This window comes from Meleagris gallopavo, chromosome 12 (genome assembly GCF_000146605.3).
Source record: "Meleagris gallopavo isolate NT-WF06-2002-E0010 breed Aviagen turkey brand Nicholas breeding stock chromosome 12, Turkey_5.1, whole genome shotgun sequence".
In the NCBI taxonomy this organism is placed as follows: Eukaryota; Metazoa; Chordata; class Aves; order Galliformes; family Phasianidae; genus Meleagris; species Meleagris gallopavo.
This window is the reverse complement of record NC_015022.2, coordinates 9,712,781-9,730,199: the sequence shown is the minus strand read 5'-3', so window position 1 is coordinate 9,730,199 and position 17,419 is coordinate 9,712,781. Positions and strand designations below refer to the sequence as shown.

General features: G+C 39.5%; 1 protein-coding gene across 1 annotated transcript in view; it reads right to left on the bottom strand.

Annotated features, from left to right (window-relative positions):
• Positions 1-1,481: 1,481 nt before the first annotated feature.
• GALK2 (galactokinase 2) overlaps positions 1,482-17,419 on the bottom strand; it is a 47,022-nt gene continuing 31,084 nt past the window's right edge. Inside the window, exons 8-10 of the mRNA XM_010717426.3 lie at positions 17,169-17,379; positions 8,551-8,752; positions 1,482-2,093 (exon numbers count right to left, since the gene is read on the bottom strand). Of these exons, the coding sequence (XP_010715728.1) occupies positions 1,886-2,093; positions 8,551-8,752; positions 17,169-17,379 (621 nt within the window). The 3' untranslated portion in view covers positions 1,482-1,885. The remainder of the gene's footprint in view (positions 2,094-8,550; positions 8,753-17,168; positions 17,380-17,419) is intronic.

The following is a 17,419-nucleotide window of genomic DNA, read 5'->3' as shown; positions in this document are numbered from 1 at the left end:
CTGGTATGCACTGTGTTGTGCGCCGTTTCCATGAGAGCATAATAAGGAGGAATTCACTCAAACGAAGGATGGTATTTATTAAGACAGGTGGTCGTAAAGCCATGGCTTTATTTTTCTTCGAAATCTCTGTTAACTTGGAATTTCTTGAAGATGTTTACCAATAGTTATTTCATTTTTGGAGTCTTATGTTTACTGCTTTGGTTGCAAGCGCAGCACATCTGCTGTACATTAAAATGGACTACAAGATATTACATTTCCATTGATAGTACTAGCAATGTTTAAAGAGTAAACCTTTCTGTAATTCTAGCTCCTGTTCTTTACTGTTTCCCTTATCCCTTGCCTTCCTCTTCTCAACTCCATCCTTTTAACTGTCATCCCTCTACATCCCATCTCTTCATTTCTCCCCTTTGTGCCCAGACCCTGTCCTTTTCTCTCAAGTGCTTGATTTGCTTGATCTACAGCATTCTCTGTTCCACTCTTCCTGGTTGTCAGAACACAAAAATCTTCTTTAGTGATACTATTGCCATTACATGTTCCCTCTGAGATTCCTGAAAAGATCTGGCTGTCTGCATTGGCTCTTGTTCATCTGCTGTGCTCAAATTTGGCAGAGTCCTCTCACAGAATTAGTAGCCTCTAAGAATTCATTTTTGGCCTGACTTAGTGTAGGTAATGTACAGATGATCTCTTCTGAGAGATCTCTAATATGATGCAGACTTCTGGACATTCACATGTGCTTAGCATCATAAAATATGCACATGTTATGACTTTTATGGCTGAAAGGGTTACGACATTTGTGAGCAAAACTTCTGCATTTTCACTGTAGATAGCAGAGAAGTGCCAGTTAGTGTGCTGTGAAACGGCACAGGAAGCTGATCTTCTGTTTGGAAGCAGAGGTAGATCTTAATGTACATCACCTCTTTGTGTGACCATTATCATTTCTCCTACTGAGAAGGGCGCTGAACTGTATTACACTTCCAGTGCTTTGTGGTTACAACCTGGAGCCTGTCAGGAGCTTCTTCAGGCACTGCATGAATTGAAGGGAAGTGCAATTTGTGGCTGTATTTAATCCTCCATATTAGTTTTGCCTGAAAATGCAAATTCATCTACCTTGTAAACACGCAGCTAGGACTGAACAATGAGTATATGGTACTTGGACAACTCAAAGCCAAACTTTACTTTGTTCTTTGTTTGTTGATTTGGTAAGGCGAGTATGCTGTCTTCTTGTACAGGTCACAGATAGCATTCTCACTGAAACATTCATAAGTCACCCTTACACCAAGATACAGAAGAACTATGGCTAGAAGTTAAGATTTCCTTCTTAGCATAACGTGTTCCCAATGTTTTATTTGGCCGCAAGTTCCCTTCCAATATTGTCATTAATTGCAACAGTAATAATTGTATCTGAGACTAGCATAAAACATGGCATGTGCAGCAAGGCCCATCCGTTTTTGTTTTTCTTCATTCATCAGGTTGATCTTCTGTTTTCATAGGATTCCAGAAACAACATCTGGCCACTGATGTAAGCACTGAGCAGCCCCGCACACATGGCAAGGTTCCTGCCCTTCAGGAGAATAGTTCAGTGCTCTACTTGGTCTTACTTTTATGGTAGAAAAAGAAAAGATCTGTTGTAATAAACAATCATCACTTTTTCAATTACAGTGTATCAATAGATTTTGGTAAATGAGCATTTACACTGAAAATATTTTAATATTGGGAAAAATAGATTTTGTAATCAGCGTTCCTGATTAATTCCTTCTTCAGAAATATATTCTGATAATAGCAACTACTCATAATAAAACCCAGAAAAGGCTTTCATTTATTGTGGCGTGGGAAGTCCTGCCAGTTATAAATGCTCTACATAGTTTCTTTACAATTTTTATGTTCTTTAGGCCTCAACAAAAACCAAAGCTCCTCTTCCAGGTTTGGTAGCAAAGAGACCATTATTCTCCAGTGCTAACCTTTGGCCATCATTTTGGTAATAAGCTTTCTTAACATTTTTTAGGAAAGTATTCAGCTTGTCAGTAGGCACCATTGACACAGTGCAGCCGCCCCATCCAGCTCCAGTCAGACGTGACCCGATGGCCCCAAATTGCCTAAAACAAAATAATAGAAAAAAAAAATGAAAAATAAACCGGAAGGGGGTAATTTGTCATATATAAAATTCCTATAGAAAATTGGTGAATACTGAACTCAAAATACACCAGAGTCGTCTGACTTGCCAGAGTTCACTTGCTTGCACATGATAGTCCAGCAATCTGTAATTACCATTTTGGACAAAAAAATTCTAACCCTTTAAACTGCAATGTAGTCATTTCTGTCAATTCTGAGCCATCTTCTTTCAACAGTGCTTCAGCATCAGCTGTTCTAAGGATCACAGCACAGCTGAGATGAAGAAAGCAGGGGAAGGAAAAGGGATTTTGCTAGCAACATTCATAAGGCATCAGAAGTGAAAACAGAAATACATGACAAAAATAACAAAAGAGCGTTCATAAGCTAATTGCACAGGATGTAGGCATGCAAGCCATTTTCTAATGTGGCAAAGACAAATAGCTCTATTCTTCCAGGACAGATCTAAAACATGCTGAAGATTCACAGGCTTCTTCCACAGGACAACTGAGAGGGCCAGTCAAGAAAAGGAGAGTTCAGAAACTCCTCAGAAGTCATATGCAAACATCTGTCAATGCTGAAAGGACTGGGATAGGTATCCATCTTTAGAGGAACCACATGAACTTAACAGATTTACAGCAGTAAAGGTAAAATAAGAATATATTGTCAAAAGGAGAAGAAAAATGCCCTTAATGAGGAGGGTGAAGAGAAGGAACAATGACAAATAAAACACTGGAAATATAAACCATTCCCAGTCTCAAGATACAAGCCTGCTAGAAATGTCCTGCAGCAAATCCCGTGCCATCACTGTGCAACATTTAGTTGCCACCTCATTAGAATTTAGATGAATTACTTTCATTAGTTTGCTGACCTGTGCTGCTTGTCTTTAGTTAGATTCAAAAAAAGTAGGAAAATACCACATGGCAGCCAATGAATTTCTTTGGGACATTTCTAACACAGACAGAACAGGATGGTTTAGAAAATTCATTCGAAATCTTTATTCTTGTGGGAGGTCTAATCTGATTTGCAAACAAGTACTTGTGATATGATTCCAAGATCCATGCTTTTGTGAGAATTCCTGGCCCTAGAACTGGTTTTAGGAGAGTGAGCATCATGTGAACAATGTATTAGAAAATGACAGTTCATTCCAAATAGGCTGTAGCAATTTTCTGTATGTGTGTTTTATGTTAAATGAATGTGGTATACTGCTGGATTAGTAGAAGTTTAGGTCATATTTCAAGCAAGTACTTGCATATGTGTTTCATTCTAAACATGCTTACATGTCTTCCTGAATAGAAACACTTTCTTCAGTGTGTCTGTGTGGTGCCACCCTGCATATTGACTCGATTTTATGTTCCTTCTTTATTTCCTGTTGGTGTTTTATTTTACTTATTATTCCTGTAAGCCACTCATTCTCTGATGCAATTTTTTGTAGTTTATGGTCCATGGAGCAACCTCCTAAAATGAGCAGGATCCAATCCAGTCTCAATTGCAATCAATAGGGAAATTCCCATTGACTTTGTAAAGCCCAGTCCTCTTTTCAAAGCGGTAAATCAGCTGTCTGTATTCATTCTGTCTGTTACCTCAGTAAGAACGTTGTATTTCAGATGGTGTCTGGCTTTTATTTTGGTGGGCAACTGAAATCCCTTCAGAATTGTTCTGAATCTTTCATTGATTTCATAATTCTCTGTGGTCACGATCATGCCTCATTTTTACTGAGTCATTTTAAAATACTTAGTTGAAATAAAGCATTATGTAGGCAGAAAACACGCCTGTTTCAGAGCTGAAGTCACTGTGTTTCAAAATACTGTGGCTACCAGTTTCAAATGTGATGTGATCTGATACTGAGGGCGTAACGCTGAGGGGCTTGGCACTCTGATACCTGGATGTGGGGCACCTGGGATGAGCAGAGGTCAGCACCTAATTCTGGACGTGCTGGGGAGGCAGTGCATGGGAATCACCTGTGCCAAACACGAGAAAGTGAACTCTGAAACTGCCTCTTCCACTGAGTCTCACTCAGCTCAGTCCTGTGTTAGACTCTTCTGGTAAAGCAGGATTCATAGCCGCACATTCTTTTCTTGTGCACCAGCGTTTAAAGTATGCATTTATGAAGAAAGGAGCAGTAAGAGCAAACAGTGACTCTTTCAACAATAATCTTGTGGATGGAGCACTCACCCACACAGAGGGTGATGTGGATTTAAGATGTGGGAAAGTACCCAATGCACTGCCTGGGCTACAGGGCAGTCACAAGGACAAGTAGTGGGGAGTGAGAACAAGCACGTAAAGAAAGGCCATGGATGTCAGTCATTCGGTGTTGGGGGCACTCAGCTGAGTCCTTTGCTTCTTGAAGAGTTCATCTACCTTGTTCCAGTGCTCACTGGTTAAAGAACTGTGTGCACATGAGAGAGAAAATAAATGTTACAGCAAATGAGAGGTGAATAAGAATGGAAGTAGCACAGTGTGGGATATAGCAGTGATAGGTAAGACACCGAAGTAACACATTTTAAAAACAGTTCTGTTGGGAGAGCTGAAATGTTGTTACTGAGCAATGTTGTTAATTCAAAATGCTTACATTTGTGAACCAGCTATTTATGGAGTTAACGTGATGAGATTTCAATAAAAATTAAGGGGTGATGTGCTGTGTACTCGTTTTGTAGCTCAGTGTGCATTCGAATAACATCTTTAATTTCTGTTGTTTTTTTTGTCTCTGAAAGTGCTGCAAACACGTTGGGTTTTTCTGTTAGTTGATCTTTCAAGTATCATAGCTCCAGGCTTAAGAAAATAATGCACCTGGATAAAACATAAGAACTGTGCCATTTAAAAAGCGATCATAGAGGATTCAGTCATCTTCCACTGGAAGAGGCATGGCAGGTAACAAAAATTATCAGCTTTTATACCTCCAAAAGATGGAGAATAGGGGAATGAAAGTTATTTGCAATATTCAAACAGTCTGGGAGAAAGCACCTAAGGAATTTGCAAGCTCAGTTTCAATTTTTTGTCCCTTAACTGTTTAGTATACCACCTGTGTTTTAAAAGGCCAACAGGTAAAACAGCTATTAATAGCACGAGAGAGGTTAGACAAAGTACAAATCTTCTGTCTTCACGAAGAATAAAATACTGACCCACTGGCGGTTACGCTTTTCAGCACTACAAACCACAGCAAGTATGGATCCCTTTCCTTCTTGGCAGATGTTGTACAGTAAAGCATAAAGATCTGGGCAAAACAGAAAACATCTGGATATGCAGATTATTCTTCACAGTTTAAACCTTGTAAGGAGAGAGGAGCAGTAGACTTGGGCAATTCTGTGGAATGTATTTTTGGAAGGGCTTTTTAAAGTTACAGGGCAGCTGTATATCATTTGAAGTAAAGAATGTAATTTATGTAGTTGCAGGCCATTCCTGTAGTCACATCAGCCAAGGTTTCCTAGAGTGACTAGAGATTTTACATGCCTTCTTTTTTTAATGCACAACTTGAGAAAAATTGAGCTTTTTTCCCAATAGTTTTAAAAATGATGTGCTGGCTTAAACTGCGTGCATCTACAATAGCTATATGCTTTTACAACTCTAATCAGAAAGTCATTATTGAGTACTAAACTAAGAAAGGAGATATTTCTTAAGGACTATCTGTGATGGGATAAGACTGTAAAGAATAAACTAATAATTTATTTGGTTTTTGCAATGAATATAATAAAAAACAGTTGCAATCATTTAAAAAATACCAGTTAGAAATCATTTTTTACAAATGGCACTCTGCTGTGGCACGCAGCCTAGCCCATCACAGTAGCCATGGGAACTTCTGTTGGTAAGTTAGAAATCTGATGTAACGTGGGCACACACATCACTTTTTTCTTTGTTATTTATATTTTGGTCCATGGAACTGAAATGCTCTGATTAATTTCAATTCAATTTAGTGAAATCCTGAGTGCATACTCCTTTCCTTTTGGTTCTGTGGCTATGTCAGTGCTGCTGCCTACAAGCTAGTGGCACAGTACCCGAGCTAGGCTGCAGAGCTGTGAAAGCACAGAGCTCAGCACAAATGAGAAACAGAATTTCCATCCCTGTACTGGGATTCTGCTGTACACTACTCCAAACATCAGTATTGGCCTACTCCATGTAGCACAGGTAACTCCGTGCTGTAGTGTAGAACTTGTTAGTTTATACCTACTTGAATTAATGATTTTCTCTCAGCATTTCTGAGAACCTGCCCTAGTAGAACACCTTAGTGAAGGTACCTGACGTGGCTGCTTACATCTGCAGAGCTCAGCTATCCTGTACCACTGACCAAGAAATCACTACTGGGACGTTACTGTAACTAACAGTAACACAGGGGTTAATTTGTAAGGCTTTTCCACTGTCTGTGGAGTCACAGAATAGGCTGCTGATAGCTGGTACCAGATCTGGACTTTGCAGCCCATGCTTTTTCATAACTCCGTAGAGCACAATTCATGTCTTCAGCTGACTGTGGAGACGGCCCTCCCTGAGTAGCTGGGACAGCCATGCTGCAATCACCTCACTAACTGAGGGACTGTCAGAGCTCATTCTGTTATGTGACTGCTGTGTGATGTAACAGATTGAATACGGCCTGTGTGTTGCATTCAGGAATGGCTCCCAAGAGAAGGAACAAAAATTATGTTGTTAAATTACTACCAGACTGTCCAATGCCTATCAGACTTCTGTGTTTTATCACAAAACAGCATATGCATCCCACATGCAAAACAATCTGCGAATGTCCAAAAGTCTTGCATTTGGTTTTTAAGTTTGTGATTTTTTGGCTTTCCATCTTGTCTTCCAAATTAATGACACTAACCTGATGTATTAAATAATCATCAGTATCATACTGTATCAATTTACAAACCTGGTAAATGGGTATTACAGCTTAATAAATGTGTATGACTATAAAAGTAAGAATGTATATGGCATACTGCCTCTTTGTAAAATTGGTATTTTCATTATAAGCCAGACTGATGAGTATTAGTAATATATATATAATTGATTGCTGGTAAGGAAGTGCTTTTGTAACCTTCATTTTTAAATGGTAAGGTGTTCCTTTTATTAATGTTAAACTGAAGCAGATTCTGTTTTCTCAAAGATTTAGAGATTTGGAGAAAAGATATGATACTTTTATAGTCTCTAATTCTGCACAACAGGGAAACAACATTCCTTGACCTCAGGCTTGCAAACACTTATGGCACACTACATTTCCTGGAACGGCAGTAACCTCTTAATGCTCTGTCTCAGGGCAGTTTCCCAAACTATGTGTGCCCTTCTCCATGGAGAACAGGAAAAGTAAAAGGTGAGCAGAAGTACAGAGGTGGCATCTCTAGGATCTGTGATGAAATGAATGAGGGCAGCAGCTGGGAGAGCTGGCCGGAGCAATGGCAGGGACAAGGTAGCAGGGAGATGGCTTGGCTGGGCAGCTATTTATTCTCCTATGCTCCTGTTAAAGTGATTAGCAACCACTGATTTGTTTTCATGGGCACTGAATTTAGATCAAAGTTAGCATAAGTTGTTTGTCCTGTGATTAAACATACCAGGAAAAAAAAAGGGAATTAAGCGAAGTGTGTGCATCCTTTTGTGCTGTTGCTGTGGTGCGGACAAAATACTGTATCAAATTTGAGTACTAAGTATTCATTTTTACTTTCTCTGTTAACGTACGACTATACCAGATGTTATTATCCCCTGTAGAAGTTATGAAAATAATGGCCTGCTTCTTGGGGAGGAGTAAAGAGAGAAGAGAAGGGGCAAATGACAGGGAATGTATTTTAGAGTTGAGAGATCTTGTTTTACTGTGGCCAAACTGAGTTAGGGAATGCAGTAAATGAATGAGGCTGGGGCAGGGATGGAGACTGAATAATGTGAAGGCTCAGTTGAAGCTGTGTCAGCCAAAGCATGCTTGTCATTTAAATGGCCAGCCACTTTCCAACCTATCTGGTGCACTAGTTAAGATGTCTTTTTAAGTAAAAAGGAAAAGATGCAGTAGTATTTAACAAGATATCATTATGATTTCAAAGCAACCTAACAGTTAACTTATGCTCTAGAAATCCCATGGTGACAGTTCTGAAATGGTTAAGTAATATGTGAAAAGTGAGAGGTAAAAAAAAAATAATAAAGCAACTAAGATGATGCTTAAAGAAAACCAGTTATGACTTCTACAAGTTAAAAAAGAATAGCTAACACATTCTAACATAACACTTGTGATGATGAATCAATCCAAAAGCAAAATCTGTAATAAAGCCATAAACTGCAGCTTTCATCTGAAAGTATTACACAGATGTCAGTAGGGAAACAATTGACCATGTAATGTCCCTGCAGGAGATTAATTTTGTAATAAGAGACAAGAATACTTTCATTTTACAATTGCAATAGCCAACAATGTCATCTTTTCTCATCATTTCAAACAATATTCTCAACAAGGGATTACTCTTGCTTGTGGTCAGAACTTACAGGCAGATGTCTACCAGCCGATCCAGTTCTGGACAGCTGCATTCATACATTTCCTTGCAGCTGATATAGCTCTGGTTCATTAATTCTCCCAGCAGCTGGATTGCATTGTCAGGTGCTTCGCTGCATATCTTCTTAAATTCCAGCACTCTGGCAGCTTCGCTATACACATGCTTTGCACGCTGGTATAACTTGAAGGTGGAAACTAAACAGAATGAAAATATGAAGTACTACAGTTATCGCTTTTTACTAGAGAAGGAATAATGAAATATAAAAACATGGTAAAAGAATTATTTTTAGAATTAATATTTCGTATTAGAACACTCTATGCTGAAACTCTGCCAAAAGCTTCTGCCAAAACCTCACCCACATCTTTAAAAGCCCAAATAGTGTGGTATTTAGATTTCATCAAAATATAATGTGCGTGTTTTTCTAGTTTTATAACTTTATGCACATATCAGAAAGAGTGTCATTTTAAAAATATGAGATTCAACTATAGAAGAGTCACAAGAGCACTGGAGAGTGCCTGGTGCCCTGCAGGCTGCCTGCACCTGCTGGCCTGGGCACTGTGTGCAATTTCTCCAGCCTTAGTCTGCAGCATCAATTATTTAACAGTGCAGGTAGACTTTTCCTTTTTCTCTTCTTTTCTTCTGTTTCCTTTTTTTTTTGGTAAGAGTTGGGTTTTCTTTTTTATTTATTTTTATTTTTTAGCTGAGATTAATTAAAATGGCATTCTTCCTGGTGCCTAGGTAAGGAAGCTCTCTCTAATTTCCACAGTGCAGTCTCACCTTGGCTGCATGTAATACTGTGTTAATGGTATGCTGAAGGAAGCAGGTGCTTTCAGTTTGATGTTGAAGGTTTATTTTTAGTATGTTACCAGTATCCAGTGTCAGTGCTGCCTGTGTAGACATAAAGAGAGAAGCCCAAACAAGTCCCCCTTAGTACTGACCTACTAAGATCAAAGGCTGGTGCAAAGACTTTGGCTAACATTTTGTAATCATGCCATGAAAAATGGAGCAGATCCTCTGGGATGGGTGGGAGGGAGCTCAAACCTGTGTGGCCATCGAGGCAGGGACCCCTGCCAAGCCTGGACAGTGGGGTGCAGTAAAGGGAATGTCTGTGGTTAAAAGCCCATCAAACTACTGTGACTTACAGGAGGGTTAGGCTGTTGTAGATCATTATTTTTCCTCACTCAGTACATTTCTGTTTATTTTAATACCATGGACTTGTAACTGCTATTTGAAGAAGTATTACAGAAGCATGTATGACAACTGATGACAAAATTGGTTTACTTGAGCTTTTGGGTTGTAAATACTAGATAAGTGAACGTAAATCTTTATTTGGAACACCTGCTGTTGTATGCTTCATTGTTGTAGCTCAAGCACCTCAGAATATCCCTCAGTTTGATTCCACATGTCAGTTCTCCTCCAGAACAAGGCCCCTTTTCTGCTATTGGTTTCTGGTGCCTCTCACTTTTTAAGATGGCTGATGGAACACTCCAACAGAGGTAAAAGAGCAAACAGAGACAGACAAGCCCCAGATTTGGAACTTGCCTTCTGACCCAGACACATCAGTTCCTGTTCTGTGGAGACAGTCAAATTCCGGAAGCATCTCAGTGATTGTGGCAATTAACATTTGCAATTGTACACTCAAGTCTTCCTTGATAGAGTGAAAATAAAATTCTGTCCAGTGTGAAGACTCTCATATGTGTGCTGCAGATTCATCCCTTCCTAAAACTTAACAGTGGCTGTATGACCTCTTCTCATCTTTCCAGAATAAGTGTAAATCACAAGTGTAAATACTGAAAATACAGTGCTGAGAGGGACATAAATAGTCTAAAATGATAGAGAAATATTGAACACAGGAGTTTTCTGCTACTGGTGATAATGCTTCTAGTGCTATGTATTTTGTAACTTAACACAGCCTGCTACTGAGAAACGCTCTGACGCTGCCTTTTGAGCAGGCCTTCCAACTGCATTTCACAGAATGAACAGAATAGAACAGAAAAGACAAAATTGGGTGCCCCAAGAAACATTTTCTTGTGAGTATCACAGGGGATAAGTGTGTTCTCTTTTCCTGCTCAGAGGTGTGTTTCACCCCACTGCGTTTTGTTACTGCTGGAGTTACTCGCGCTGTGTTCTGTGGAGCATGCCTTGGTGTTTGTTACGTTAGAGAAAGGCTGCTTGGCATTTTTTAAGGATGGTGTCTCTTTAAATATGCTTTTCTTATAAGCCATTGTTTTAGAGCAAGGAGATTTCTAAATGTGCATTCATTTAGGGAATATCTAAAGTTGCGTGAGAGATTGCCATAGCTCACACTCTCTTGTAAATCACCATTGAACAGTAGTAACCCAAAGAACGAACTGAAAACGTGTCTGTTTTCAATTGTAAGGCAAGAGACTTGCCAAAAGCTGTGATTGATTCAGAGACCACCCTTTGGTAGAGTAATGTTCTACTGGCCAGATTACCTTTAAAACCTCTGGGGCTGTGTTGTGCTGGTCGTGTTACGAACTGGAGCTGCAGTGGGCACCGTGTGCTGGCGGTGTGCCGGAGGTCTGAGTGCGCCTGGGCAGCGCTCGCTTGGGGGAGAGTCAGTGGGTGAGGGGAGAAGTTGCTGCCTCGACACTGGCTTTCTCTCAGTGTGAGTGCAATCCTGGCAAGTGGTTCTCAAATGAGAAAGAGTGGTTGTGTGCTATTTTCAGACTTGTCTTTTGTGGATATTTACAGACTTAGTATTGGGTAAAGTCTGCTATCGTTATGTTAGCTGTTGGTTGTTTACAGACAGCGTTTTATTTTAGAAAACAATGCTTGTGTTTGGAACAGGTTTAGTATAGTTTGCTTTTCTCTCTGGCAGCATACTTGCTGTTCAGGTAGAATTTTCTTCAGGACAGCAAACACCTCTGTTCTCTGCAAGTTCTATTCTAAAGCAATGAAACAATTCGCGTACTTTCAGCTATCAACACCAAACGCTTCTGGTAATAGAGAAACTCTGGATCTCTTCTGTTTAGATGGGCAGTCCAACAAACCATCTCCATATAATAAAAGACACATTATTTCCAGAAATTACATCTATATTTGAACCTTCTTGCTTGCAGCACTGCCTGTATATCAGACCCACCTAAGCGAATTGATAGGCCGTGCCCAGGAGCTGTGGAACCCGAGATTTTAGGAGGGTGCGGGAGCTGATCAAAATCTGTGCTTCATGGGAAAACTACCGCATATTTTACAATTAAAATACATTTCCTAATCACATTTTGTCACGGTTAAAAGAAAACTTAAGTGTGCACAAATGATTAGTTTATATCTGAGCTAGGGCTGCAGGGCTCTGAAAGAAGAGAAACTGAAGCCCTAGAAGTAAAGCATGCAGTGTTACACAGGACTGGGTTATAAGCTCTTGCCCTCTTGGGCTCAGAGGACAGCAAAAAAGCAGGGTTTAGGGAACCAGTGCCAGATTCTTAAAAGCATTCGGGTCCTTAAATCTATTATTGTTATGGAAATCAGGTACTTAACCTAACTGAATATGTACATACATTTTCCTAACACAGCAAAGTGTAATGTCCTGGTTTCTCCCACTTAATTTCCAAATGAGGGGTGCAGACATCTTCAGCTCTCTCTCCTAACAGTGGAAGGGCAGTCTCCAGAATTGCTTGTCCCACCTGAGGCCTGAATTGCCCTCTGATACCCATTTCTCTGGTGAATGGAGAGGAATGTAAAATCTCTGCTGCAGTAACATTATGCCACGCTGGCATGAGAGCAATTGTCTAGCACACGTCTAGACTAATGCTTCTCCCATAAAAGGATCTGTGCAGTATCCAGTTCTGATGTTTTATTTGTTTAAAATGATGTAGCACCATTTGCACTGATGGAGATTTGTATCAGCTAAGGATCCAGCCTCTGACTAGAAACATGCTGTCAAAAGCTGTTTGTTGAAAATCACCATGTATTTTCTCTCTGCTGCTTTCTGCGTCACTCACTGCTATGCAAGAGAGAGCTGTTTGATTTTAGACCTAGGCATGCTGGCACGATCAGAATATTGGGGTCCTTTTTGTCTCTCTCAGAAGAGAGAATGTAGAGATTGATTTATTTTGTACGATACCAGCTACACACGTAAAAAACGTTTCTTGTGGACTGAAGGTGAGCTATGCTTTTTATGGATTAAAACACACATAGCTCAGAGAAAATAAACACAAGAAGTCAAAATAAGACCAATTTTAAAGTTTTTAGCACATTTCACCTGCAGTCACTGTCACTGACCCACCTTCAGGTCACTGCTCCACTAATTGCATTTCTACAAAAAAAAAGCAGACACGGTCCTCAAGGAATCTCATCCACTGCTAACTGCTTTGTGTTACCACTCCACTTCTGTTTTTTTAGAACTCTTGCTGACCCTCTGTGTACTCTGTGCACCTTCGCTTTGCTCCTCTGCAGAGGACCTATGAGCAGCTAGATCCAGTTCCCTTACAGCCACTAAATGCCCTTGAAAGAAGCAGTGACATTTTCCAGTGCAATAATGTTTCACACTGCAGGGAGAACCTTGACATTTGTTAAGAGACAACTGACTAACGTTAATGGAAGTTGGTCCAAAATCCATATAAAGTCTCTTAAAACAAACAAAAATCCTGGGCTATTTGTCCCAAGCAAATGTTAGTTAAATGTAAGAGAAAGGTTTACTGTGCATTTACAGCTGTATGGTCATATTTTTTGTTTTAAGTTAATGAAAACTGTGTAAACCTGTACTCTCCACTTAAATGGATATTTTTTCTTTATAATTAAACACTGTGGCTTCCCAGCAACTCACATTATTTGCTGTAACTTCAACTTCAGCAGATTCCTTTCTTTAGGGGCTTCCTGTACAATTCTGTCTGACCTTTAGCAAAAGACCAGCCTCTTCAGGCTGTGTATTTTTTTTCTAGCTGCTTTGGCAGCTTCTTACGATCTGCTTCGCTGTAGATTAATGAGCTACACATGGCTGATGGAACTGTTAGAAATTTACAATGGGAAGAATTCACCAATACAAAATCATGTAGGGGACAGTTTCTACCAGTGTTACTCACAAGGAATAGTACCTTTCTCTGTTAGGCATCCTGCTATTGAACATGAAGAGGGTGAACGTTTCTGGCTCATAATGTACATAAGAAAATGCTGCCAGATGGCTTTAATTTGAGCCAGATTGTGAACCCCCTCCTCAAAGTGGGGAACAGTTATTCTGCTGGGACTGCTCAAATAACTGTTTGTAATCTGGCTCTCTGAAAATAAACCAAGGGACCGGTCATTGCTGGATTCAGTGACCCATTTAGCAGACACCTGCTCTAAGAGAACAGTAACTACCAGCTTAAAGTAATTCTCCAGGGAAATGCGAGCCTTGGTAAAACTGTTGCAATTAGCTTAGACCATTCAATGCATATGCCTAACCTATGGCCCACCCAAAATGTCTGCTTCTATCTATATGGGATCTGCCTGAAGCAGCCACATGCTGGGGCTCATCCCAAGCAATCCATGTCTTTCTGGAAGGAGAAAGGTATGTGCTCAATTTCCTCCATGACGTGGATCAGGATGAAGCTGTCACCCAACCCCCAAGCTAGGAAGCGCTCTGAGATTCACCACCGTGGAGATAAATTCTGCTCTTGTAAGACAAGGGCACTCCACTGATGCACATGACAGAGCCTTATGTATTGCTGAGCAGCACATCGGTGTCCACCTTCACATAAAGCCGTGTGTTATTTTCTGCACAAAGAGAGTAAAAATTGTTCTTGCACTGAGATCATCATTAATACATATGACTTGGCAGTGGGAATGAAGTGCTGTTCAAACTCGTTGCAACTACAGTAAGGTTTAAGATCCATTGTCTTCCCAGGGAACAAACAAGAGGGCAGTTACACAGCCAAATCTTGATGGTAAACAGATACCTGTTATTCCGATGATGATTTCATTCCCAGGTCTAAATATCAAAATTAGATTATAATTTTGTATGTGAAAAGGAAAAAAAATGTTTTAAAAATAACTCATCTAAGAAGGAAAAAACATCTTATAGTTAAAGAAATACATTATTTTACAAGCAAGTATCCTTTTGTGGTGAGGCTTATAAATACTTCACGTCCCACAATAACCACACACTAAATGTTCTGTGAAGCCTTCAACTCCAAGACAAAATTATGGTATAGCGTACCTTCGAATGTAAGAAATATTATTTGTTCTAGAGATGTTCAGAAGCCACAAGTGCAATCCATGTGTAAACATCTGGAAGGGGGATTTAAACTCAGGACTGTGAGTTGGCCAAGAAACAGCTGCATGAGGCTTTATAGAGACTATGCAGCATCTGTATCTCTCCAAACCTGGGGAACAAGTGAGCTGCGCAGGGAGACCCTGCAGGAATCCTTGAGTACCTGCCTATAAAAGAGATTAAAAATTGTTGTGTATCCAGCCACAGCTTGAGACTTGCCCAAAGCCTGTCCATATAGTTTTTCTTTGGGATCTGGAGTTTTTCTTTGGTCAGCCTTACACACATACAGAAGTTTGGGCAAGCACACAGTGTCATCACTGGAGGAGCAGATGAAGGAAAGCTGACTTCAGGCTAACGTAACAGATGTAGCACTTTCATATCCTTAAACATGAGATACAGTGTCTGTACAAAACGTTAACTCTGGGCTTTGAATACAAACGAATTAATTCAGCCACAGAGAAAACTTAGAATCCAGTAAAGGATCTACCTGGTGTTTCTTATGCACATATTTTACACTTAACATTGAAATCCTGTAACAGGAAAGCTAATGCAACTTTTACAAAGGAAGAAAGGTACCTTTAACTGTTAGGGCTCTTTGTTTGTGTTGAGCAAAAGTTCAATGATATTTTGAAATACTCTGCAGAGATTACTTACTTTATTGGTAGGTTTTCTCACATGAAGAAGGGAGGCTTTGTTGTTAAGGAACAGTGGAAAAGTGGGGGGGAGATAAGAAAAATATTTTTGTCAAACACCCTCTGGTTTTCCAAAGCCAACATAAAATGCAATTTGTCCAGTGTGTTAACAAAAAACACAACAGTGGATTTAGATTGTTTCTTTGTCTGTCTTGTTTCTTTTTTGTATATAGTTCTACAGAAATCTCTTATTTAATTTTATACTGTACATGCAAAGAGACTTGCAGCATAACCCATTGTAATTGGCCTTATCAAATGAAATCATGGTCATACAAGTTTAAGAGATTCCATTCAGCAAACATCTGCAAACACTATTCAGAGCCCCAGTATAACATTTCCTTCAGTTTCTTCTGCAGCTTTTGTGTTTCAACTTTTTATCCAGACCTTTTTTTCTGAAGGGATGTGGAAAAACACAATCTGTAAAAAACAATTCAGTTCAACAGAACTGTAGAATTGTGTTTTATAAACCAGGTATGGGGGTTATAAACAGCTTTGTGAGTTTTGTACACCTTCATGAAGGGGAGAGTTAGGGCACAGCACAGTACGCTCAGAACTTTGTGGTTTCCCATGAAAATGTTGCCGAGTGCACATACATAGATCAGCCTATTCTTCTTGTATGTACAGCACAGAGTTAACAGAGCTCTTCCTATGAAGGTAACGAGCTGGGTTAAGACACCATATTCCATGCTGTAGCCCTCTGGCAATGTAATTAGACACTAAGATAATTTTATGCTCTCTGATATCACTGGCTTGCAAAAAAGGTTATAGGTTCAGGACCTGGTTCCTGGTCAATGTATAACATTTACAGTTGTTCCAGATGTGCATATTTTTAAAATATATGCATCAGTATGTATATATATGTTACTGATTTACATGCAACAAATATATACCTCCCTGAAACCAGTCTTGGCAAGGATATAATTTGGCTGTGGAAAACAGTAGAGGCATTAAAGCCACAGAGTGAAAACAAAGAAGTCTGGGTTATTTAAAATTCATAAAGCAAGATTCTAATCTAAATTGGAAATGACTATGAATGCAAATTAACGATTTCATAAATGCTCCATTTATTAAGTACTATTAGCAACCCTACTATATACATCTAAGACAATTCTTTCTTTTAGAAGTCATTGGTGCCGATAATCAAAACTACATGGTACAATCATGTGCAAGAATATATGGGAAATACTTTACATAGTAAATTGTTTACCTGCACCAACATTTTTATATCTAGATCTAGATAGATAGATAGATATGTATATACAGTAACAGGAACTTCTTTCTCAGGAAAGAGTGACCTAGAAGACTTGCATCCTCACGTAGGTTTTATGAAGTGATAATGTATTTGTCCATTCAAAAATAGAAACACAGTCTCTACCTATGCTAGCCCTGAACACCAGAGTGAGCAAACAGGACTTATTTGATTGATGCTGTAACCAGCCAAAATGTCTGGTTTTGTTAGAGATTCGGCTTAAAAAGGAAGCCTAAGTTAAGATTTTTCTCTTGAATCTACCTAGAGGTGACTCTAAACTAGCACAGGCTAATCTAAAATCTAATCTGCTACTTCTTCCATTGTGTACCCATTCTACTATTTAGATTCTCAAGATTCTGGAGAAGTATTCTGGCGAGACTTGCGCGCCACTTATTAATAAAGAGCTATTTTATATAACACAAACACTGTAAAGCAAAGAACAGTATTTCATATATGCTTACCATTCTGCGTGTTTTGACTCAGGATCTGAGAGCGGAGCTCCTCCAGGCTAATTCCCAGGCATTTACAAATTTCCTCTGTGCTGTAAGGCTCCGGATGCAATACCTCCTCGACAATGGTCAGCATTTCCTCCAGGCTGACTCCTAGGCCAGCCTGCACATCTTGGAGTCTCAGCATTTTTTTCCAGTCCAAACTTTTTGACTTTGAGAGAAGCTGAAATTTAAAAAACAAAACATGTTGTGCTTCCCAGGTT